This window comes from Leptinotarsa decemlineata, unplaced genomic scaffold (genome assembly GCF_025532065.1).
Source record: "Leptinotarsa decemlineata unplaced genomic scaffold, Ldec_3_MD MMD2_tig00000576_RagTag_RagTag, whole genome shotgun sequence".
NCBI classification, from domain to species: Eukaryota; Metazoa; Arthropoda; class Insecta; order Coleoptera; family Chrysomelidae; genus Leptinotarsa; species Leptinotarsa decemlineata.
In genome coordinates, this window is record NW_027412551.1 from 9,359,741 (window position 1) to 9,384,558 (window position 24,818).

At 34.7% G+C, this 24,818-nt stretch overlaps 2 protein-coding genes across 3 annotated transcripts in view; both read left to right on the top strand.

The window, feature by feature from the left end:
* LOC111513230 (serine palmitoyltransferase 2) overlaps positions 1–11,135 on the top strand; it is a 31,073-nt gene extending 19,938 nt beyond the window's left edge. The window contains exon 6 of one of the 2 annotated variants that reach the window (XM_074174399.1): positions 8,530–11,135. In XM_074174399.1, coding sequence (XP_074030500.1) covers positions 8,530–8,773 — 244 coding nt within the window. In that variant the 3' untranslated portion in view covers positions 8,774–11,135. Of the gene's footprint in view, positions 1–7,380; positions 7,702–8,529 lie in introns of those variants that run through there. The other variant, XM_023169398.2, reaches the window with a different exon arrangement.
* LOC111513666 (serine palmitoyltransferase 2) overlaps positions 11,056–24,818 on the top strand; it is a 46,324-nt gene continuing 32,561 nt past the window's right edge. The window contains exons 1-3 of the mRNA XM_074174397.1: positions 11,056–11,191; positions 11,242–11,295; positions 14,905–14,961. Of these exons, the coding sequence (XP_074030498.1) occupies positions 11,084–11,191; positions 11,242–11,295; positions 14,905–14,961 (219 nt within the window). The 5' untranslated portion in view covers positions 11,056–11,083. The remainder of the gene's footprint in view (positions 11,192–11,241; positions 11,296–14,904; positions 14,962–24,818) is intronic.

Consider the following 24,818-nt stretch of genomic DNA (forward strand, 5'->3'; position numbering starts at 1 on the left):
CAAAACAAGATGAAGAAATTCCAATTAGATCCAAAAATTGTTTTGATTCACTTCCCAACATCACATTTGAATATAATTTCCGTTTATATTTATTTAAGTTGCAAGGTAGTCGACTACTGCAAGTGAGGTAATTACTTGTAAAACTGAAACTATGAAAAAAACAACAAGAATGAACAAATAACCAATCACTAGTTCTTTCTTCTCACTCCACTTCACCAGCACAGTATGTTAAATCCATAAAATAATTGTGCAGACTACAGAAAACACTTATTTATAGTTTCCGAAATCTATATCTGAATCCATTTTGGTTATCACTTCATTTTACCTTATTGGGGTTTTGTGATTTGCTAGTAAACCATATACTCTGTTACTAAACTAAAGTGAATTTTAATTTTTCTCAAAAAAATATTTATTTATTCATAAATTTCTATTTTGTTACTATCAAAGTAGTCCCCCTCAGATATAATACACTTGTGCCACCGTTTTTTCCAATCCTCAACGCAGCCCTGATATGCATTCCTTGGTATGTCCTTGAGCTCTCTCGGAGATTCGGTATTCACCTCCTCAGACACCGTCCTTCAATGGGTGTCTTCAATCTTTGAAACTAGAAAAAGTTGCAGGGGGGCAAATCTGGTGAATACGGTGGCTGAGGCATGATTACGGTGTTGTTTTTGGCCAAAACATCACGAACAAGCAATGAAGAGTGAGCTGGTGCATTATCGTGATGCGAAAGCCATTAATTGTTGATTTGTCGCCAGTTTCTGAGCGATGCTCATGTGTGATCAAAATACAGCAATTTTTCAACGAACTTTACTACCACACGCTTTATGCCCAAAATTTACAAAAAAATTGTCTGGCATGAGCCAACCGATATGGCGACATCCTCAGCAACTTCTCTAATAGTGATTTGCTGATTCTCAATGAAAATTTTCTTCACATTCTCAACATTTTCATCGGTTGTTGATGTGCTGGAGCGGCTAGGGCGAGCGTCGTCATTCACATTTCTCTACCTTCTGTGAAAAGCTTGTACCACTTGTAAACATTTTTCTGATTCAGAGTACAATCACCATATGTCACTGTCAACATTTCAAGTGTTTCTGAACACCTAAATTCAATTTTTTCACAAAATTTTTTTCACAATTCTTCGGTCTATTTTTATGATAGCAGAAACACTTCAAACTTTTAGTCCTCTCACTAACAAACTAAACTTGCTCAATAACTGAAACTGTGAACATATATCCGAGACGAGTGTACCAATATAAAAAAAATAATAAATCGCGGCTACGTAGTCCGCGAAATTTGAACATTCACGTTTTTGAACAGCCAACTATATTGTCATCCTCAGCGATAAGGACTAAAATGAGTAGCTCAAGAGAAATGGCATACATGAATTTGGGAAGATATTATTAACAACAATAAGCTATTACATCATTGTCTAGACCTAAGTATCAAAAATTGCTCAAATTTTGTTTAAGCTCTTTACTGAAACTGATGTATAATGCATCAGAAAAATTCAACCCATTGCTTGCAAAAATGTAACCATCTGGAGTAACAATTATTTATGATTTAATCAGATGATAATCGTTGTGAAAGTATTAGTGTCTATTTTCTTAAGCGGCGATGTAATAATCATTTTCAACTGAAGAAGAATGTAACATTTATTTTAAACGTTCAATGTTTTGATATTTGATATAACAAATCTCAAAAGGCTCTTCATATATGCATATGGTGAGTAACAAAACTATGAAGGACTCGCATTGCTGATTAATGGATCTTTTTTCTAATTGAACACCTAAAATTGAATTGAATCAGGCATACCTGAGATATTTTCAATTTTTACTGGAGAAGAGGATGATGTCATCTGATAGTGCTTCTATTTATTTATATTCCGAAGAATTTGAATGAATGATAAAGTTCTTGCATCTTAATTAGTGGTGTTATTAGTAAATTATACTTAGTGTGTGAATTGAAATGGCTACTTCAGTTTTCTCTCCAGTAAAGCGAATGAACAAATGTGCTTATTCTGTTAACAAAAATATTATTATTCCTAATGTATACGACTCTCTCATGCACCAAAATCCTTCATATACCGATATACTCTAGTGGAAATGTGTTTGCAAATGATGGGAGTTTTAAAATCATTGATATATCAATTCAAAAGTGAGAGAAAAAATGAAGCTCTGAAATTTTCAAAACCATCTTTAGGAAAAAAACTGCGCCTGTTGGTAAAAACAACAAACTTACAATTAGAAGTACAGTACCTTCATTTTATTTTAACAAAGAACTACCGACCCCGGACAAAATAATGGGAGCCTTGAAAGAAGAACAAAGTATGTCTCCAATGATAGACAGAAAGAAATCTTGGACAACTTTGGGGGAATTGAATTTTAGCTAGGAAACAAAAAAAAATGAGATATTACCTATGGACGATTGGGAATTTCGACGTGAGAATAGAATTATTATCTGAATGATACTTGGCTTAACGAAGAATATACCGTTGGAAAGATGTGACAAGACCAAAACATTACGGAATGAAGTCGGCTTTTTCATCAAGTAGCTGAAAGTAGCTGTTTCGGGAGGACTTTCTTTCAGTTTGTGTCTGAAAGTTACTTCTTTGCATGATCTATCTACACATCCATGTATAGAGTTACTTATTTTAAAATTGATTACTTACTTCCTTTCCTTGAAAGATTCCCTCATCCTTGTTTTTTGCATCAAGATGGAGTAGTAGAAAGCCAAAAACTTTCTTCCCCAATCCTGACTAATTTTGAAGTTATGGTAGGTTGTGGTATGGATCCACATTTTCCAAAACATATTTTTTAAAAAGCATTCATTCTTTGTAAAATCTAAGTTGCAATTATTCAAAACAATGAACTTCACAAATTGTCCAATGTTTCCGGATTCATTAGCCGTGGTCTGCAGGTTTTTGTACCAAACGTTTCGTCTACTACTGCGGCAGATATTATCAAAAGCGATGCATCAACGGTCGAAGTGATTTACTTTGCTGCGATGTGCAAACTGAAAATGATCCACCGTGCCCCCCGGGGTTAAGTGCATTGAGATAAAATCTTCCCCACACGGTTTCTGTGTGCAGAAGCTGAAATCTCAATTCCATCTCCTTCAGTCACTTCCGAGTTGTCCTCAACCTGTTGTTTGGCACTTCAGCAAGATTGATATCTGACCCCTTTTGGTCGGAAGTCATCCTCTAGGTGCTTTCACTTCCTCATTTGATTTGTTAAACCTGACTCTACTGTATGTGTAGTGTTTGCACGGTGGCACCCTGTACCTAGCTAAAGATCGAATGTTGTGTGTCGCGAGTTGATGTGCGTGTTTAGTACCGGAATGCGTGTGTATGTGTGTGTCTGTCTGTGAAATTGTAATACATTTTTAATTGTTATCAAAGTCGCCGGACGGCGACTCTCGGAGATGGTCTCTGGTTCTGCTTTGTCGGCCTTACATGCTTGTCCCTCTAGCGGAAACAGGAGTCATCCCTGTTTTGTGCATCGTTGGGTTGTGTACAAATACGCGCGAAAACGTTTTCAGCGTGGTTTCTCATGAATGCATTCACGTACTAGGTGCTAAGATCCAGGTTCCGGCAAATGAATCGGTTGAGTAGGTATATATTTAGGAGCGTTTATGGCCGCCCGCAAGCAGATGTTCATAAACATTTGAATTTGGCGTCTGTATGTTGCTACGCACTAGCCCCAAGCAGTAGAGGCATACAGGATGTTGGGAAGTAGGATGATCTTGATAAGGAGCACTTCCACTTGGAGATCCATGTTACTCCTGGGTCTTTTGATGGGGTAGAGTTTTGTCGAGCGGCTTTCGCCAGCCCTACCCTTTTGGATAGGAGACTTGTCGAGGGTGACTCACAGGTATCTACCTTCGTTTGTTCACGGAATCTCCTGTCCGGCCTTACTTTCTCCAGGTGAATAGTATCGCCTGACTCTCATCAGGGTTGATACTAATCTTCCAGAGGTTGGCTCACTCCTCTAATATGTCGGCTTGTTGGTGCAGGTATCCTGTAACTAACGTGTGCTTGGTGGATCCCGCCAGTAGAGCTGTATCCTCCGCGAAGTGTGCCAACTTGTTGAAGTTGTCCTCTCCCTCAAGCACGTCTGCCTTGTACGCCGAGAAGAGGTGTGAGGATAAAACTACGCCTTGTGGGAATCCTACTTCCAGAAATCGCTTGGTGGAGAGTTACTGTCCTACTCTGCATTGGGGACGTTGAGGAATATCGATCCGTTGTTGTATCCTTTGCGGAGAATGGCCTTAGTGCGTTTGTACTTACGATGGGAATAGGTGTGGGACGACACAAGAACGATAGATAATAGTCTCAAATCAGCAAAAGATCCTAGAGATCGAATAAGTACCCCGGGAGTATACCGAATACTATGTAGTTGTGGTTCGGTCTACATCGGAACCACGAAAAAAAGCGTTGAATCGCGCTTGACTGAGCATAAAAGAAGTTGCCGCTGTGGCCAAACGGATAAATCGGCGGTGGCAGGACATTCTAGTTCACGTGTACCATATTTTCTTGAAAATATGGAAATTTTTATTTAGTCTCCGAAAAATTTCGATCAAGGTGTCATTCGATTCGTATTGTCATGTAGAAAGTTTGAGGAAACGTTCGAAAAGGTGCTGTTGTTTTTTTTTGAATATCTCAAAAAATATTCAATATATTCGAATTTTAAAAAAAGATCCAAAAATATCATCAAGATTGATACAAGAAAGTAACGACTCCCGGAGCTGCACCTCTATTATTTATAATTTTTACAGAGCCCCGAAACTAGAGCCAAAAACGAGTAGTCTGGTTTTGGCGCGCGGTGCGTCAATCTGACACAGCAACAAAAACATTATTTAAACATATTGAATATGAAAATTATGGAATGAAAAAAATTGTCTAGTTTTGGAATACATCAATGAACAATAATCCGCGGTTGAAAATTTTTTATTCCAATTTTTTTATTAATTATTCATTTGTAACTGAAAGTTAACATAAAAACCCTGATAATGATGATAACAATAATAATTAACAAACTTAATTTGTTTTACTGTTATTGTTGAAAAAATTGTTTTGAACAAATACATTGTTTATGAGTAAATCTAAGAATTTTTTTTCGTAATATACTTAATGATGAAAATTATGATTTTTAGAGGAAAACGGTTCCTAAAAAAATGTATTTGTTGTTAAAAAATGCGTTTATTTATTAACAATCATTGATTATGATGAGTTTCGTAAATAACATCTGTTTCGTTGAAACTTGTGTTTTCCACATTGTAATATTTGATTTTTCCGGTATCAATGCTATTATTGAAGCTGCAAGGTCAACGTCGGCCCTATTTACAACAATCTGGTGAAAACTGGGATTTGAAAATGATTCTAAACTCTGCGAGCATAGAAAATCTGAAAAAGGTAATTAAGGGGACTCATTAAATCGAAATTATATTTTAGTTAAAGTCTAGGCAAATATAATTTTTAATTAATTTTTAATGATACCTAAACTACTAAAAGTGCAAGTCATGGATTATTCATAATTTAATGGTACATAACAATCGTTGTGCATTGAAAAGACTTTTTTTTTTTGAAAAGATTTTTTTTATAAACAATAGTCAATAATTAAGTAAATAATAGAGCTAGAATCTAAATAAAAAGCTGAAATTGTTAATGAATTGATAATAAACAGAAAACACTTGAAGCGTCATTGTCCTATCTGCGAAAGTTTAAGAATTATTATAATTTTAAAAACAAAAGAGCTAATGAAAAAACAAGTTTCAAGGCATGATAATATTGAAAGCTACATCAAAAAAATTTAAAAAAGACATACATGGCAATTTTTATTATATAATTAACTATTTAAAAAAATAAATGAAAAAAAATAAAGTTGTTTCTCAAATAAACAAATAAAAAACGAAAAGAAATATTTTTTTAATCTCAAAGAACAATAGAATTTATGATTTTCAGAGAAAAGATGGTTCCTTAATTTTAATATTTGTTCGCAAAAACGAACGCAAGTTCATAATAATTTTTTTAACATTAAACGTGAAAAATAAAAAAATAAGTAGCTTTCAACTGTTAGACACCGGATTATTGTTCATTGATGTATTCCAAAAGTACATGACTTTTTTCATTCCTTAATTTCCATGTATAATATGACTAAATAATTTTTTTGTTGCTGTGTCAGATTGACGCACTGCCCGCGAAAACAAGACTACTCGTTTTTGGCTCTAGTTTCAGGGCTCTGCAAAAATTATAAATAATGGAGTTACAGCTCCGGGGGTCGGAGAAGTTTCTTTTGGCAAATTTGATGATCTTTTTGGATCTTTTTTTTTTAATTCAAAAACTTTAAATATTTTTTGAGATAATCAAAAAACCAAACCTAAATTTTGTTCACTAATTTGTTTACAACTTTTGTAATTTTTTTGGCGCCTTTTCGACCGTTTCCTTAAACTTCTACGTGATAATGAGAATCGAATATAACCTTGATCATAATTTTCAGAGACTATATAAAAATTTTAGAAGAAAATGGTACATATGAACTAGACTAACACGCTCTCTCAGAAGGCAGCAATGACATTGCCTTGAACGAACACAAGTTCTTGATAAAACCATAGGTTACTATCCGGGGCTATTCGGAGAGGTCATAGAAATACATAAACATAAGAACAATTTCAACCATAAGGAAGACATCCTTACGGTTTATATAGATACCGGCACATCATAACACAAAGAATCTCCAAATAATTGAAGAAGGGCCGTACCAACTAGATACAACAGCAGTCGGTCGTCCCATCGCAGCAAGATCACGTCGACCGTTACTGTCAGGTATAAAAACCTTCAGACCACGGCTAATAAACCCGGAAACATCGGACAATTTATTAGACACCGGCCGGGAAAGCCTAGATACTGTAATGAATCTGAAGCCGGCCCTGACCGTTATCTCAGACACCAAACTCATGACATCACCGCGAAGGAAGCGGTCTGACTAGCCGGGAAAATACTAGACGAGTGCCGAGACTTCTAGATAAATCTAGAAAGCTCGTTAGCGGTATATAATCCCTGCTTTCTGTCCATTAGAGCAGAGACAACCAAGTTGTCTCTGATTAGAGTCAGTCTGTACTTAGAAAGTGAATCGTGCGTTTAAAGAAAGAAATCTGTGAAGATAAATTAAGCGTTAGTTGCTAAGTGTTGTACATAAATTAGTTGTGATAGTGAAATATTGTTGAAAATAAATTTGTTTAAAACAGTTAATTCTTTAATTCGTCACAATACCATGAATGAACTTTACAGTTACTATTCCAATGAATTTAGATTTAGCTATCATAGTATCCAGGCATAGTGATTCAATTAGTTGCTAAGAAGTATTTTTGAATTTTCAGTTGCATGGTGAGAACTCTCATGAAAGAAAAAGTAGCTATAGTTGGAATTGGATATCCATTTACGTCCCTTAATAAGGGTAGAATTCGAATTTGTCTTTCTTCTGGGTTTACCAAAGAACAATTAGATTATGTTCTTGAAGCTATACAGAAAGTAGTAGAGAAAGTCGGACTGAAGTATTCATGCAAACCAATCAACAATTCACCAATAGACTATCTCAATATTTGGCAAAGCATTCAGTAATGCCGGAAGAAGATACCTAAGAAATTTTATTATATTATAATTTCAGCATTCTTCAAAATCGAATAAAATTTTATAATCTATTGTTTATTAATTCCTCAAATGATTCTTCAGTTAAATTTTTATTACTTTTCTATGAATATACATTATGATATCATCAATTATTATTAGTTTCCACAAATAGGATTCATAACTAATCTCTGAAAATCAACAATTGAATCTACTAATCGATCATGTTTTTTGGCTGAATTTGCATAAAATCAGAAAAAACATATTTTAAATATCTAATTTTTCCTATCTATGTCATAGATATTGAATTAATAACAGTAGGTAATCGATGACTACATTTTCATTTCTATGATACAGATATAAAATGAAATTCGGAAGAACCAAGGTGTGGGCGACACCTAGACTTGATAAGGCAAACGTCAAACTCAAGGAAAACAATGATTATAGCTGTAATATACATATACGAGTTTTCTGTCGTTGAAACGATGACGTCACATCAACTATGATTTCAAAACTAGCGTGAGGTTGGTTTCCAAAGGGAATTTGACGTTACGCTATGTCAATTTTCAGTTTTTGCTTCATTTTGATCGTTATAGTTTATAAAGTAAAGATGAAATGTGCCCGACTCTTCATCGAAAAGTCCCAAGCTCGAATGCATAAAAAAATGACGCTATGAATATGCCTCTACTATAAAATATCAAATGATAAAAATATTATTTTGGTGATTGATTGGTTGCTTGCTTCTCAACTCACGTTGACACTAAAATATTAAAAATTGTTTCAGTTTTGAGGTGTCTATATTTACCATTGAACTTATTGCAAGTTGTATATTTATGATACCATTTTTGTTTTGAACTACAAGCTAATGCTTCAAAATATTATTTTTATGTATTTTGTTTCAGTGCCATGCTTAGAGCTCTTTTTAAAGAGAAAATAGCCACAGTTGGGGTCGGATATCCAGCTACCTCTTTCTCTCAGGGAAGGATTCGAATTTGTATTTCCGCAGAGCTCACCAAAGAACAAATAGATTATTCTCTTAACGTTATACAGAAATTAGTGGACGAAATGGGAGTGAAATATTCACGAAAACTAAGCAAAAATTCTCCTATAAGTTTTTATAAAACCAACACATATTCAGATTCATAAACTTCCCAGGATATTAAATAATTTTATCTGTATTTTAAAAAAAAAAGCAGAAATATTGTATTGAATTTGTATCTGAATGTTCAATGCAAAAATGTAAATGTAAATCTATGTCCATATAAATACACGGACTCCAAAGCACGTACCATATAGAGGTTAGGTTGGGCTAATTTGTCCATGTAAGTATTATGTCCCACAGAGGTTAATCAGTGGACCAATTTTCCGATTTATATATCTATATAATAAACTATATATTATAGTTAACAATGAAACTTATTTAAAAACACACGTTTTTCTAGTTCAATGCCTTATTTACTGAGTTACCTCTCCTCGCTGTTCCGTACAAGAAAATGTTAAAACTGATGTTAATACTGAAAACAGTTGTAGATGTTCTACGGGGCATGTGCACTTACTTCAAATAACGTTCTAAATGCCAATTCAAATTTCAAAAAAGGGTTTCCTCATCAGTATATGCCACGGCACAGTGGAATAAATAAGTATTTATTTATAGAGCAACACAGGAAGTAGGAAAGGAACTGAAGAAAGTATAAGATAAAGAGAATAACTTTTGTTTTATTCCTTCAAAGATTTTCATTTGTTACGAGAGGGTTTCGGTTTATTAAACCAAGTTCAATGTATTTGAATGTAAACTGGTTCTGCCTTTCGACGTGTATAATTTTTATAATCACTAATAAAAATACTCAGTTTCAAAATATTCTAGTTCAACAAATTTAATGAACTAAAGTAAGGCTGAGAAAATTGCTATTTATTCATAGCATAAAATCAAAAAGCCGAATTTTTAGACCTGTCGAAAAACATACTCCTGGCGGTACCAGTATCGTTACTTTTGTTAGTTACGATTTTTCACACAGAGGACCCTACGGTTGTTGAAATAGAAATATCCCGTGGTTTCTACCTACGGATTGTTTTCACCATTATTACTGATCAGGAGGTGGCAATCGAAGTATTTTATCTATTATCATTGATTATTTATTATAACTGAAGTCGCCTTATTCTACATGTTCACGTTCATCAACTCCAAACCTTCGAATTGACAATTATAATCTCAAACTTGTCAAAAAATCCTTGGTTTCTGTTCCGTGTTGATTATTGTATCTGTGCACTGGTGGAAGCACTCACGTCTGTGCTAGTTTGAATCGGGTGATTTATTTACACCAATCAGAAAATTTGCTGACCCATATTTTAACTCAAATAGTCCAATAAATAATAGTTATGTGAACCAACGTTGCCAGGTCAATTAATATTTTTTCAATATATTTAGAATTGAAAATTCAGAGAAGTCAGTAAACATTGTCTACTATTGTCTACTATATAGGTAAATAACCAGGGATCATCAAATAAAGAGATTCCTTTGAAGAAAATAAAATTTAAAAAGGCAACCTTTATTATTAATGTCAGTTGTCGAATGAGCTTGATGTATATATTGTTAATTTTAGAATTGTGTTTGTTGTTTTCAGTATTTTTAGTATCTAGTTGGGGGAGGAATCTGTGGTTGAGGTAACAATGTGAAAAATTGACATGACAACTGAAAGGAATGACACATAAACAGTATATTCAGAAAGAATACATATGTGTTCCATATGAAATCTCTACACAATATCGTCTATTCGTCAGAACTTCATTGATTATTTTGTAAATATTTCATATTTCATTTTGGAACTCCAATATCTGGCAATTTAAATTTTTCATTATTCTGGAAATTAGATATGATCACTGCCAATTCGTGGTGGAAATGTATAGTTGTCGCAAGGTGATAATGCATACATTGAGGTAAACAAGAAAAAATATTCAAACCGTAAAAAAACCATTCAACAGCATTAAACTGTCAAGTCAAATGGTAGTGATACGTCATCAATTTTGTGTGTTATCCTTTTTCGATTTACCAAGTGCAAGTTGTCATCTGAATAACAGTTCTCACTAATTCAACGCAAACTTGTAGAAGAATATTATTATTAGGTCATGTGTAATATTTCGTTATCACAACAGTATTAACTATATTCGATCAACTTAATACATCCACTGAAAAATTCGTAGATCTGACAACACTGATGTGAACACATGCGCGTACGGAGGTTGCAGATACATTAGTGAAACATTGCAGTTCATTTTGCAGGTAGCGGCAGTTGTAAGGATTACCATCAAAAGTAGGGAAACTGCTAAATAGTAATGAGAGCGTGGAGGTGGTGTAGGTTGTCGTCAGGCTTTCCACCGTTTTGAAAAGCTAGGTTAGGGTACTGGTTTCGAAGAATAATTTGTTTTTCGAATGTCAATATTGACATTCAGGGGGCGAGAATGTCTACGAGTTTGAATCAGGGAGCAGGAGATTATGTTGAAATAACAGGTTCTGGACTTTTCAAAAACCAACCATTGTATTTTGTCAGTTCCGAAGAGGGATTTCAAGTAAGTAATAGGAAAAACTCCTTGCTGATATAATTTTCAAAAATTTTTAGGATCGCGCCAAACTCAAAAATGGATTCAAGAATCTTTCAAATGGACACATTCTGGTAAGTTTTTTAATCTGCCCTTATCTATTTGAAAAATTATCAGAGGGAGTGATAGTTGGGAAAAACCTTTTTTGTTTCCAAATCTAATGAGTTCAAAAAAACTTAAATTCCCCTTAAAAAAATTGATATAGATGTCCCAGTGAAAATACTTTTGCTAAATAGTTTTTTTTACCTCATATCTGTGGATAATTCTCATTTTTATTAGATATAATTGAATGCACAAAAATCAAAATGAGTTATTTCACATTTTGAAATTTGAAACTTTCAGTCAAAAAAAATTACAAACCAAATTTTCTATATTAGTGCTTGATAAACAAAACTAGTGAATGCAGTTCTAAATCAGGACTGTTAAATAGCAATTTTTGGGTATTTTTTTTTATTTTTTTCTGTGATCAGAATGCACATTTTCTTTCAGAAATTACTTTCATCTCTATTCCGTTTGTTTTTTGATCATCTTATTCTAAAACATCAGTGTCTGCCATTGAGGATGATAGTGTTCCATTTAAGTGAAATTTTTTCTCTTTAATATACAATCCTGTAAATGATATCGGATTCAATACCATAAAGAATGTTTGGAGTACAAACTGAATATGAAAAAATATAAAAGTATTTGGATCGAAAGTACTTTTTCTCTTGTGTTATTCAATGTTTATGTGAAAGTAATTTTTTGAGAGATTTATTTACAGTTTGTATCTGAAAGTATCTTCTATACATAATCTATATATATTTTTGAAGATTTTATTACGAAATTGATTGCTTTCTTCCTTCCCTTGGAAGTTTCCCAAATTTTTGATATAAAGCTGTAGAAGAAGGAAGCCAAAACATTTCTTTCCCAAAAACTAATCTCTCCTAAGAATTTATTCTTTCCAATTTAACATAAATTATTTATCTAGTAAGAGAAAAATGCATCTATAGTCACCCGGTTTTACAGACCGATTCTTGCTGTAATTACTAGATGGCAAACGCCACTGGTAAAAGGTACAATTGGCAAGCTACTGATCATTGAAACTCACTTTCCCTTCAATTTGCCATAAAATCATGAATTCATTGCATTTGAACACACCGTTTGAGACTACTGAGGGAGTTGATATCCTATGAAAACACTATTTCATTTTTTATTTATTTCTAGATCTATTTACTTCTATAAGGTACCAAAACTACATTAATACTCTATTTAAAACAGAAAAAACACAGAATTAACCGTTACAAATTTTCCTACGTTTACACCCCTTATATAGTTTCTCCTATAGATTTTGCTTCAAACACTTCTACTGTTTGTCTTTCTATTAGCATTCTATAAATGTGTCCTAACCATTCCAATATGTCTTTCCTGCATAAACTTGTCTATTGGTTTAATTTTTCTTATGCTATCTCTTATAGCAACTATCTCAACTTTTCTGAGGAATTACATATCTGCAGCTTTAATTCTAGTCTTATCTCTTTCTGGTACCAGGATTAAGTTCTATATATTTGTAAAGCGACATTTCGTCTATTAGATTTCATAATTACCTGAACCTCTTGTTTTTTTCATCGATTTTTGTAGCCACTGTGATGAGTGATGACAACTTCAGCTGTGTATTACAATATATGTCTGTATTCAAAAAATAGATCTGAAAAAAGTAGAACCAGCATGATGAGCAAGTTTTTATTTTTTCTGTGTGTGAGTCATTGGAAATTCACATTACATTGAAGTCAATTCCAATAGATAGTTGTTGGAATAAAAGAAGTAAACGAAGTGCCTTGAAAAATATTAGGTATCCCTTCATATCATTTGCTGGAAAAATTGAACTGTCAGAATTCTCAATAGTTATTTAGTAGACAAATATGTATGATACTGTGAGTATTGTTGACGCCCAAAGATGGTATTGTATAGCAAAACATAACAATTCTGTCCAACTTTGCAAAGGTCTTTGAGATGTGTCTGTATAACAACATTTTTCCTGAAGAGAAATAGTATAACTTTATATCAGCATGGTTTCATCAATAAACGTTCAACAATAACTAATCTCATGTGTTTTACACAAACGGTCAGCAGCGCGTTAGATAAGCATCTACAGGTGGATACAATCTATACAGACTTCTCAAAGGCCTTTGATAAATTGAACCATCAAATTCTACTGAATAAAATTCTTCTGTTGGTTTCGATAGTCAACTGTTGAATTTACTAGAGTCTTATCTTCAGAATCGTACGCTATTTGTAGAATACAAAGGACACAAATCAAAAGAATTCACTTCAACTAGTGGTGCTCCTCAAGGAAGTAATCTAGCTCCTCTTCTATTTTCTTTGTTTATAAATGATATTGTTTCAAATATATCTCGTAACATATTACTCTTTGCTGATGACTTAAAGATTTTCAGACCCATTGAATCAACCGAGGACTGTCTTATTCTGCAAAAGGAAGTTAATTCGATACATGAATGGTGCATACTAAACAAGCTTCCACTGAATATTCAAAAATGTAATTTTTGAATATTCAGTGGAATATTCAATTTATACACCTTCAAACACAACAATATACAGTTTGACTATACAATAAATGATGTCACTATAGAACAAAGCACAGAAACTAAAGATCTGGGCATCATATTCGATAACAAACTTAGCTTCACGTCACAAATCAATCAAATCACATCTTCTGCCAAAAAAAATGCTTGGCCTTATCTTCAGGATGTGTAGACTTTCAAAACCAAGAATGTTTTATAACACTTTTTAATGCATATGTACGATCTCATCTGGAATATGGCTCCCTAATATGGTCACCTATATACAATGTGCATATACAACAACTCGAATCTTGTCAAAGAATCTTAATGAAATACTTGGCTTACAAACTAGATGGAGCTTACTCATCTCAAGGAATTGATAGAGTGTTGCTGAATAGATTTGACCTCTTATCCTTAGAAAACAGAAGAGCATATTATGCCTGTATCTTCATATATAAGTTGATTCATAATTTGGTTGACTGCCCTAATTTGTTATCTCAACTAGATTTTCACGTACCGAGATGAAGTAGTAGAAACGAAATTTTTCTCTATTTGCCTTTGCCTAGGATCAACGTGTTAATAAAATCTCCAGTTTATAACATCTGTAAAATTTATAATAGTGTCTATTCAGAATGTGATATTTTTGTTGTTCCATTTGGAAGCTTCAAGTATATAATTCGTAACAACCCATAAGGGAAATACTGTGTTTCAACTCTCTGTACACTGCCAATTCTTTTAGAATTCTACAGTATATGTTTTTTTTATTATTATTATTATATGAATGTATCACTGTTTGTATAATATCTATACTACTCTATTACTCTGCAGATTTTATATGCTTTTCCTTATATTCCATGGACTCATACTTAGTCATAGCTGTAAAGTTATTTACATTTGTCTTGTAATTGGGATTACTCCTGTTAGACAATAAACCTTTTTTTTTTTTAAACATGTGTCGCGGTATTGTAATCTTTCGAGTGAAAATCTCGCATTAAAGTGTCTCTTTTGAATACGTCCTAGACAAATCTGATTCTCTCTTAACTTTTTGTGTTCAGTTTGTGATGATCAATCTGAAACCCAGTGTACTGATATTTTTCAGTACATTAATATATTTATTTTTTTCAGACATCTTCAGATGAGGAAACGACTAAAACCGTTCAAAATGGTGTTCAAAGCAAGGGGGTAAGTCCAAAAAAACTACTCTTTTACGATATGTCATAGTGATAGTGTTGAATAATCTAATATGTGAAAATGGATGTTTGTTGGTTGGTTGGTAAGTGATAAACTTTTACATCGCTCAACCGATCGTGATGAAACTTGACATGTTTTTAGTATATACTTTTTTCTGTAACTCGCCACTAGATGGCGCTGTAGAACAATTTTTTGAAAGCACCGTTCTATAACGCTGCGTACGCCTAAGTTCGTTGATTCTGATTCTGTCAAAACATTGGAACAGCAGCGATACAACAACATAGTACTAATTAGTACTACAACTACCAAATACTACGCGGACGAAGCCGCAGGCAACAACTAGTATTATATAAAGTTGATATGATATTTAAGCACTGGTACTTCGATGATTCAATGATATTAACACGCCACATACATAAATCGGGCATGATACTATCCATACTAAGACGGGGAGGAGGTGTTATCCGTGCGAAGTCGCAACGGGTGTATGATATAAATTAAATGCAATAAATTGATGTATGTAATAGATCATCATGAAAGTTGGGAAATAAAATTTCCGCATTCCGCATTTCTTTATATGCAAACTTTCAAAAATCAAAATGTCAACTAATGGTATGTCGAACAGCTGCCAGTCGTTATGGTTATAATCAACTGCATTAATGAAAACTATACCCACCAAAATTTTCTTATTTACAATGACCACAATGATGTGATTCCACCCGGCCTAGTCCGGAAAGTACGTACGAGGGTGGTCCTAGAAGAAAACACACAAATTTTGTAAAAAAATGTATTTATTTAGCAACATAATCTCCTTGCAGCTCTATACACTTCTCTCAACGACGTTCAATAGGTTAGGTTAGGTCCAAAGTGACCTTCCACCGCATCCCGCAAGGGTTTATTGTGGCAGATCAAATTACAGTGACCTGTAAGAAGGCCTGTTAGACATCGTAGTTCATCCCTACTGTAGGTCAACAACTGTTTGGTATCAAGCTTCGAAGGGTGGATAAACGCCTTGGAGTGAGCCAATCCTGGAAGATTCTGCCAGAAGTCCATAAATCTTCTTGCTATCCAGGTGCTCAATCTTTGTTTGGCAAAGCCTAAAGCGATGCCAATGACAGCATTCTCCTTCGCAAGGGAGTCAGCAGCCTAATTGCCTTCCAGGCCAGTATGGCCAGGAATCCATACCAGAGACAATCTGTTGAGTTTGCCTATTGAGGAGAGCCATTTTTGGCAGCTACCAATTTAGATTAGACGTTGCTTGGTAAGAGCCAAGAGCTTCCAACGTCGCTTCACTGCCCGAGAATATTTTTATTGACTTGTGTAACTGGTTGGATCCTTCCAATCTCTCTGCACCAACAACTATCTGCTCCCTCTATCTCCTTCTCCCGGAAGATCCAGTCCTTTCTACTCGGGAATAGTTCTTTATAAGGCAATTCGTAGTTGACAGTTGGAGGAATAAAGTCAGAGGTCATTTCCAGAATGCTGTGACTTCCAGTGTCAACCAACAGTCTGTTGCACTCTGAATTAAATTGATTTGTGTAATTGTCAATGTGCACAAGTCTATATGCAATCCATCTAGCCTCTCTCTCCAGAAAAATGTGGAGAGGAGGTAGATCTAAAATGATCTCCATGGCCGCTGACGATGTGGTACTGATGGCTCCACAGATGGCCAGACAAGCCTGTCTCTGTAAGCCAGAGCTTTGCCTGGCCGTTTTCTGTAAAGCCTTTGGTCACCAGGCAATTGCATCATAAGTGATCATTGGTCTGACAATCATCACATAAATCCAATGGATTTGTTTGGGACCTAAACCTCATGTTTTACCACAAATCCTTCGACATGTCCATAGCAACAGTCTGGCTTTGTGTAATACTTTTTCCAAGTGTGCGTTCCAGGTAAGTTTTTCATCAAGGACAATGCCAAGATATTGCATCTCCGTCCCAAATGAAATGACCTCACCATTGAGGGAAAGTGGCGTTAGATCGTCCAATTTTCTCCTTCTGGTGAAGGGGATTATCACAGTTTTGTTGGGGTTGACAGACATCTGCTTCCTCAGGCACCAACTGTGAAAAACGTTCATCGTGCTTTGGAGGATATTACAAACTTTTCCCAACGACGTTCAATAAGTTCGATACCGTTTTTATATTAAGAACTGTCTTGTTCCTCAAAATAGCCTTCAACTGCCGACATTTATTCTTCATCGTTGGAAAATTTTTGACCACTGAGCCATTTTTCAAGTTTGGGAACAAAATAATCCGAGGTAGCTAAATCTGACGAATAGGGTGCATTAGGTAGCAATTCAAATTTTAATTCGTTAATTTTGGTCATTGCGATAATGAAACAACACTTTTTCTTAGCCAACTGCGGCCGTTTTTTCTTGATTTCTTCACCAAACGTTGCAATAAGTTCGCATAATACTCGCCGTTGGCGTTGATAGTTCTGCCTTTTTTTAACATAGTTGATGAAGACTATCCCAAAAACCGATGCCACGACATTGCCTGCAGATGAAACGGTCTTCGCCTACTTTGGAGTCTGTTTTCCCTTTTGAGTCCACTATTTTGATTGTTGTTTTGTCTCGGTTCTTAAAAGATGGACTCATGTTTCATCCGTGGTTATGAAAGGACGCAAGAATTATTGCTTTGTGGCTGTAGAACTTCGCTAAACATTCAATGGAAACATCTTCACGACACTGTTTTTGCTCGAGTGTGAGCAAACGCGGCACCCATCTTGCATACAGCTTTCTAATGCCCAAATTTCCAGATATTATAACATATACCGCACTTTTTGAAATGCCTACTAAGTCTGTTAGCTTTCAGTCGGCGATCATTCAGAACTCTTTGTGGATTGTCTTCACGGTTTCTGAAATTGTCACCTCACTTGGTCAACCACTGCGATGCTCGTCTTGGTAGCTCGTACGGCCTTGTTTAAACTCTGCTACCCAATATTTTACTGTTGTAAACAAAGAAGCAGACTTACCCAGAATATAATTCAGTTCAGATTTTATATTGGTTAGGCTGAAAAATTTCAAATGAAAGTATTGTACCACATAACGACGACCAATTTTTTCCATTTCCACAAATTCACCGAAATCGTTCGCTATTGATGGCTGCCAAACAAATAATAAACAACGCAGCGTCTTCAAACTTGAAACATATGCTTTATAGAATGTGTACATTCTGATACAGTGATATTTTTTCAAACAACTACTGCCATCTCTAGGTCAGGCCGGGGACCTCCTTCGTACTTCTCGGGCGGTTGCCGAAAAAATGATATTTGAACTTTTAATAAAATCGAATGTAACTCAATTACTATTTGGATTTGAAAATTTTTTGAGTTGTTTTTCCGGATAAAATATAGAGGTGTTAGGTATAATAAAAAATTGAGTCGGCTGCAATTTGGTCAGTAGCAAAAGTTTGATATTGTTTAAATCGAATGAGGTATTTTTTTGTATGAAAATGGAGAAGAAGAAAACCAAAATATATTGTGAAATGGGAATTCTTTGTGGAAAATTTTGATTTTATATCTAGAAATTCCGTCAAAGCCATAAGTTTCAATTCTGTTCTTGTAAACTTTTATTTTTATTAGTCTTTGACTATAAAATTTAACGTCTTCTTCAACTTTAGTACAGTTTGGATATTTTAGTTGACAAAAATTGTTTACTCCTTATCTAATTTTACTACAGTTTCCTTATTTACAAACGAACGTAAACATAAAAATGTTGCTTACTTTTTTAAATTCATTACCAAACCTTATTGCGCGATGGTAAATATTTGTATGTTATTTTGTGTATATTATGTAAAATCGCTCTCGTTTAGTTTAAATCAATAAACATAAACACGTTTAGCGCCGATATCTACCGGTGGATAACAGCAAATTTCGACTCTGGAACTTTTCTTTTGAGTGTTATATGAAATGATTTGATATCCCTGAAGGAACTAAAAAAGAAGAATTAAAAATCAAAGAACAAGAATAAAAATGAATAGCTTAAAAAACAATTTTATTAAGCAAAAAAAACCTAAAATGAAATAAAAGTGAAATGAAATACAAGTAAAAATGGAACGAATTGAACAAAAAATAAAATTGAAAAGTTAAGAGATTCGAAGCCAAGTTACTTCACGACGTTTCGATTGTTAGTATCCACAATCATCTTCAGGTGATGACTGGACTGATTCCTCCGTGAGCTGACTATTTTTAGGTCATTTGAGTACTTTCACCTATCTCTGCTTTCCTTTTTCCGCTTCACTGGTTTAGTGGGAGATGACAGTTTGGCCGGAGTTGGCCATTTTTCGCTTGATTATGGGTTTCCATATGTTGTGTATCTCTAGGCTAGCTTGGCTGAATACATTGTTGGATGCGGCTTCTTTGAATTTCCTCCTACACCAATGTTCCTTTTTGTGTGAGATCTCAGCTTGGGACCGTTCGATGTTATGTTGATGGGTCCAAGCATGCTCTGCTATTCCTGATTTGCTGGTTCCCCTCGATGTTTGTGTTTCTTGTGATCGGCAATGCGAACATTCAATGACCTCTTAGTTTCACCGATATAGGATTTTCCGCACTCACAGGGTATCCGGTAAATGCAATTATTGGAATCGCAGTTCGCGTTTGGTGGCCTGATTTTCGTGAGGCTGCTACGGATAATGTTTCCGGATCTGAAGCAGGTTCTGATGTTGTACTTGGATCCAATTCTTCCTATGTTTTCCGATAATCCTCTGATGTAGGGAAGTGCAAGCACTGGTTGTGACTGCTTCTCTTCCTTTCGGGGCTGCTGCTGTCTTTTAGCCAAAGTCTGTTTTACCATCACTTTTGAGTAGCCATTTCGTTTTTTTTTTTGGTGTTTTCCTCTAGGTAATTCAATGTCATTGTTTGATTGAAAACTTCGTTTGTTTGATATTTTTCTTGTGACCGGCGGTGGACATGTGGCCTCAGAAAGTTATTTTATTGTTGGGGACTAAAAGACCACCCGTGGACACATGTTGACTTCAAGTTAGTTTTTCTTTATAGATAGATAGCTGCGGACCTGGTTTTTAGGTTATTTTCATGTTTGTTTTTAGATACGCTGTCTGTCCCTTCGGAAAAATTCTGATATGCACTTTTTGGTATGTCCTTGAGATCTCTCAGTCTTCATCAATATACATATTTTTCCCGCAGACTCTGTTCTTTTCTTTGAAGTGTTCAGATAACATGATTTATTAAAACTCCTGAATTAATGAATGATTATTACTGTTATTATAAAAATGGTTCATGTGCTACACTATCTTCAGCAGAGATGCCCCCATACCGTAACAGGCGCGCGGAGCCTTATTTTTGATGAAAAATTCAAATATTAAAGGTTCCGGAAATTGGAACTTTTCCATTCTTTGTTCTCTTCTTTTAGGCTCTTTCATTTTTATTCTTCAAGTATTGATGTTATTTGAGTTATTGACGAAACATTCAATGTTTTATTTATTTTTTTTCATCTTTAGTTAATAACAATTGCAATTTTTGGGATTTTAGGGAGTAAGCTGGTGAATGCGTGACTAGAGCGTTATGAAAAGTGTGATCGGGCAAGGCGAACGGAAGTTGAGAAGGAGGTATAAGTTAGTGAAGATAGAAAGAGAGATAGAGAGTTACGTTACGTATGTTACTATAGGGGCAAGAGAGAGAGAGAGAGAAAGAGATGCGAGATGCGAGTAGGCTCTGAAAAATTACGAGAAAACAAATCATACGTTGCCACTGATTTTAGTTGGAGATTACAATGTTAATTTCGCGTTTAAAGATGGAAAACTTTTGGTAAACTTTCTACAAGATAAATTAGAACTACAAATGAATAATAACCGAAATGAGCCTACCACAAGACATGGAACAACAGTCAATGCAGTTTTCTTTGGATATCTTTCTAATTTTCATTCGAAAACATATGTATCTTATTTCTCATACCGTAAGTCTTGGTCTTATTTTTAACAGCTTTATGTCTATTCAAAACGAAATTCAACTACACCACTAATTTAAGCTTTATAAATCTTTAAAAGTTGCTGTGGTTGTGGTATATACAACTTTCTACTGCGAAATAATTTTCCAAGAAGCTGACTTTGCAATTCCAGTAACGTGATTATGCCAGGTCATACTTGTATCTCTGATAGCAACAAATTAAACGAAACAGCTGTCCTGAGATTATGATATCCGGTTTCGTCATATTCATCTTCTCAAAAAACCGATGCTTGTTTTTTTGTAGCATTGAATTCTACTTGGTTTCTGTCACCCCTAGTCGAATGTATTTCTAGAACTTCGTTAATATATTAAATCTCTTGTCGCCGAATATGTGCATGCTATTAATCTTTCATTTCATTCAGATCACTGTCTGTTTAAAAAATAAGATGAATTTTCATTCTTCTCAAAAAAGATTCGGTTGTTATCTCCTCAATCGTCGCAAAAGGCCGTCCTTTTTTTAAGGACAAAACACAAGCACTACAGGAAAATCCTTAAGGCGCAATGCTTGTGCAAAAGTAGTGATTGACTTTTCATCAGTTCGGACTTCCATTGTCTGATATAATGAAAATTGATTTGATAACCCTGAAAAAAATCTAAATGATTAACCGATTAACAATTTTACTTGACAAAAAACTGAAATTACAAAGAAATAACATACAACAACATCCAAACAAATAAAAATTGAAATATTAATAAAAGCTGAAAAAATTAAAAATATTATTAACAAAAAATGAAAAATAAAAATTAAAAGATTTCAAACCAAGTTATGTCACGTTTCGATTGTTAGTATCCACAATCGTCTTCGGGTGATAACTGGACTTATTCCTCCGAGATCTGAGTATTTATAGGTCATTCGAGTGCTTTCACCTATCCCCTCTTCCTTCTTTCTGCTTCATTGGTTTTGGCGCATTTGGCGGGAGTTGGTCGTTTTTCGCTTGATTAGAGGTTTCCATATGTTACGTATCTCTACGCTAGCTTGGCTAAATGCGTTGTTGGCCTGCTGCCGATGAAGATTTGCATCTGCAGCCGATGTTCTGGAATCCAAATGTAATGATGAGACAAGTGTGCTGTCGTCAGCAAAGCAATATATTGGATTCTTGGCTTTTTCCAATAACTCGTTGATATACAGTGTGTCAATTTTAAAACTTACAATGGGCTATATCTCACGAACGAAAGCTGATATCGAAAAATGCTTGAAATCATTTCTGGGATAGTAAGGGGGAACTAAAATGACATGAAAGAGAACTCACCCCCATCAACCCCCTAGGCCCCACCCACCAAAACTCAAAAAGTTCAAATTGCAAACCCCTACTAGTGATACATCATTGAAAAGACTATAAAAAATGCTATGCAATGTTATACATGACAATTGTACAGGGTGAAGCAATAATTGTGAAACTTTGGCTTAAGTGGAATATTTAATGAGGTTTTTGTTGAACTACAACTTTATTAAAAATGTCAATTAAGTAAACGTTCAAAGTGGGTTCTATTTTGTAAACAATAATACAACCTATTGTCAAAGTCTGCACGAACTTCAATATCAGCTGGCTTACTATGAGTGATGCGAACCCGCATCGATTCAGGGAAGGTCAAACTCAATATCCTAAAAAACTGAATGTTTGAGCAGAAATATTAGGTGATGCTATAATTAGTCCCTCGTTCATACCAGGCAATTTAAGTGGCGACATTTATCTCGATATGCTGGAAAACACCATCGAACCTTTAATTGTTCAAGAATTAGAGAACCAAAGGGACGACCAAGGCAACCTAGCTGTAGACGAAGATTTGCTACACTTCCAACAAGATGGAGCACCTCCTCACTATGCAGCTCCGGTTAGGCACTGGTTGGATACTAATTATCCGAACAAATGGATTGGAAGGAGAGGTCCCATTGAGTGGCCACCAAGGTCACCAGACTTGGCGCCACCTGACCTTCCTGTGGGGTCACCTCAAGTCAGTTGTTTATAAAACTCAACCTGCGTCACTTGGGAATTGAGAGAAAGAATTACGCAAGCATGTCGCGCCATTACTAGAACAACATTTGCCAAAGTTCGCGCAGAATTTGAAAATAGGCTGTATTATTGTTTACAAAACAAGGGAACCCACTTTGAACATTTACTTGATTGACATTTTTAATAAATTTGCAGTTCAACAAAAATCTCATTTACCTTACTGAAAATAAAGGACAAGAATTAAAACTGTTGGAATCTCTGGAAGTGAGAAAACACAAACATTGATTTTTTCTTCTAAACGACCAACAAGAAGTTACTCACAATTATTAAACTTGTTTTCAAGAAATGTCAATAATCAACATAAATTACCTGAACGCGTGTAATTGTTCAAAACATAGTTAAAAATAAGATTTTAAAATTCCGAATGATTGCGATGCCTGGAAAAAATGTATTCGAGGTCAAAAGTCTCGAAAACAATAGGTTTTTCGCGTTTTTCAGGAAAACGGTAAGTTTTATCATAAAATAACTCCAAATAAAATTTGTAGATCATGAAATTCTCTACGAAAAATGTATCAATACCTTTTTTTATTAGAGCCACCGTTTATGAGATACGACGAGTCAAAAAGTTGTAATCATCATTATATGCACACGTTTCCACGCCACCTATGAGGTAGTGTACTTAGCGCTTTTTTTTTAACGTGGTGTTCCCAGTAGGCCTATTCCACATGTCTGTTGTGAATTTTGTCAAATTGAAAACTTGCATAATAAAATATATTAGGAAGGGTTGGAAATTATAAAAGCGATTGAAATTAAAAAAATGTAAAAATGTATTCATCTGAGTCATAACCTTCAAATATTTCTTCTTGTCGTTCTTCTTCTTGGTCTTCTTCTTCTTTTTGGTCTTCTTCTTCTTCTTGTCGTTCTTCTTCTTGGTCTTCTTCTTCTTCTTGGTCTTCTTCTTCTTGATGTTCATCCTGGGTGTAGGTAAACTGCGTCAAAAGTGATGTATCGCATGTTTCCTCGTTGGTATCAAATTAATCCTCCACTATTGGTGATTCAGCATTAGAACATGACTGGCCTTAACAATGTGTACATGCCAGAGAACACAACAGTCCAACTTTTTTACAACCACATTTAGCGCTGCATCCCTTTTTACAGTTGCAAAAAATTGTTTTTCTGGCGCAGGTGGGAGTAAAGTCTGAATAGGTTCTAATGCATTGTCGACCAACTTCCAACCCCAGTCTTTTGGGTCTAGCTGATAACCAAGCAACACTTGAACTTGGTAATATACCCGGAAAAGATGTTGATGAACAGCAACTGAAGTTGGGGGCAGACAAGCTAATTGCACTTGTTTCTTAGTTTTAGTGTTTTTTACGAAACATGCATATCGATGAATAAGCAGGTGATAATTTCTTGTTGAGTCGAATTACTTTTTTTGAAAACTTCAGCACATTGAACTAAATATTGTTTTTCAAACATTTTAAAGACTGTTGCTTTACCCCCCCTGTAAAATGCAGACTGGATTTCATTCTACCCGATATTCTTATATTAATACTTATGTGTACCAATAGAAAAATGTTTTTACTTAAATTACAACTTCAGAGATGTATATACGTGGCATCCTTATGCATATAATGACGATTACAATTCACAACTTTTTGACTCGTATCTCAGAAACGGCTCTTAGAAAAAAAGAAAAGTATTGATACATTTTTGTAGAGAATTTTATGATCTACAATTTTTATCTGAGGTTATTTTATGATAAAACTTACCGTTCTCCTGAAAATCGCGAAAAACCAATTTTTTTCATTATTTTTGACCTTTGACCTCGATTAAATTTTTTTTCAGGCATCGCAATCATTCAGAATTTTAAAATCTTATTTTTAACTGTTTTGAACGATTACACGCATTTGCAGCTTGTTGTAAATGTA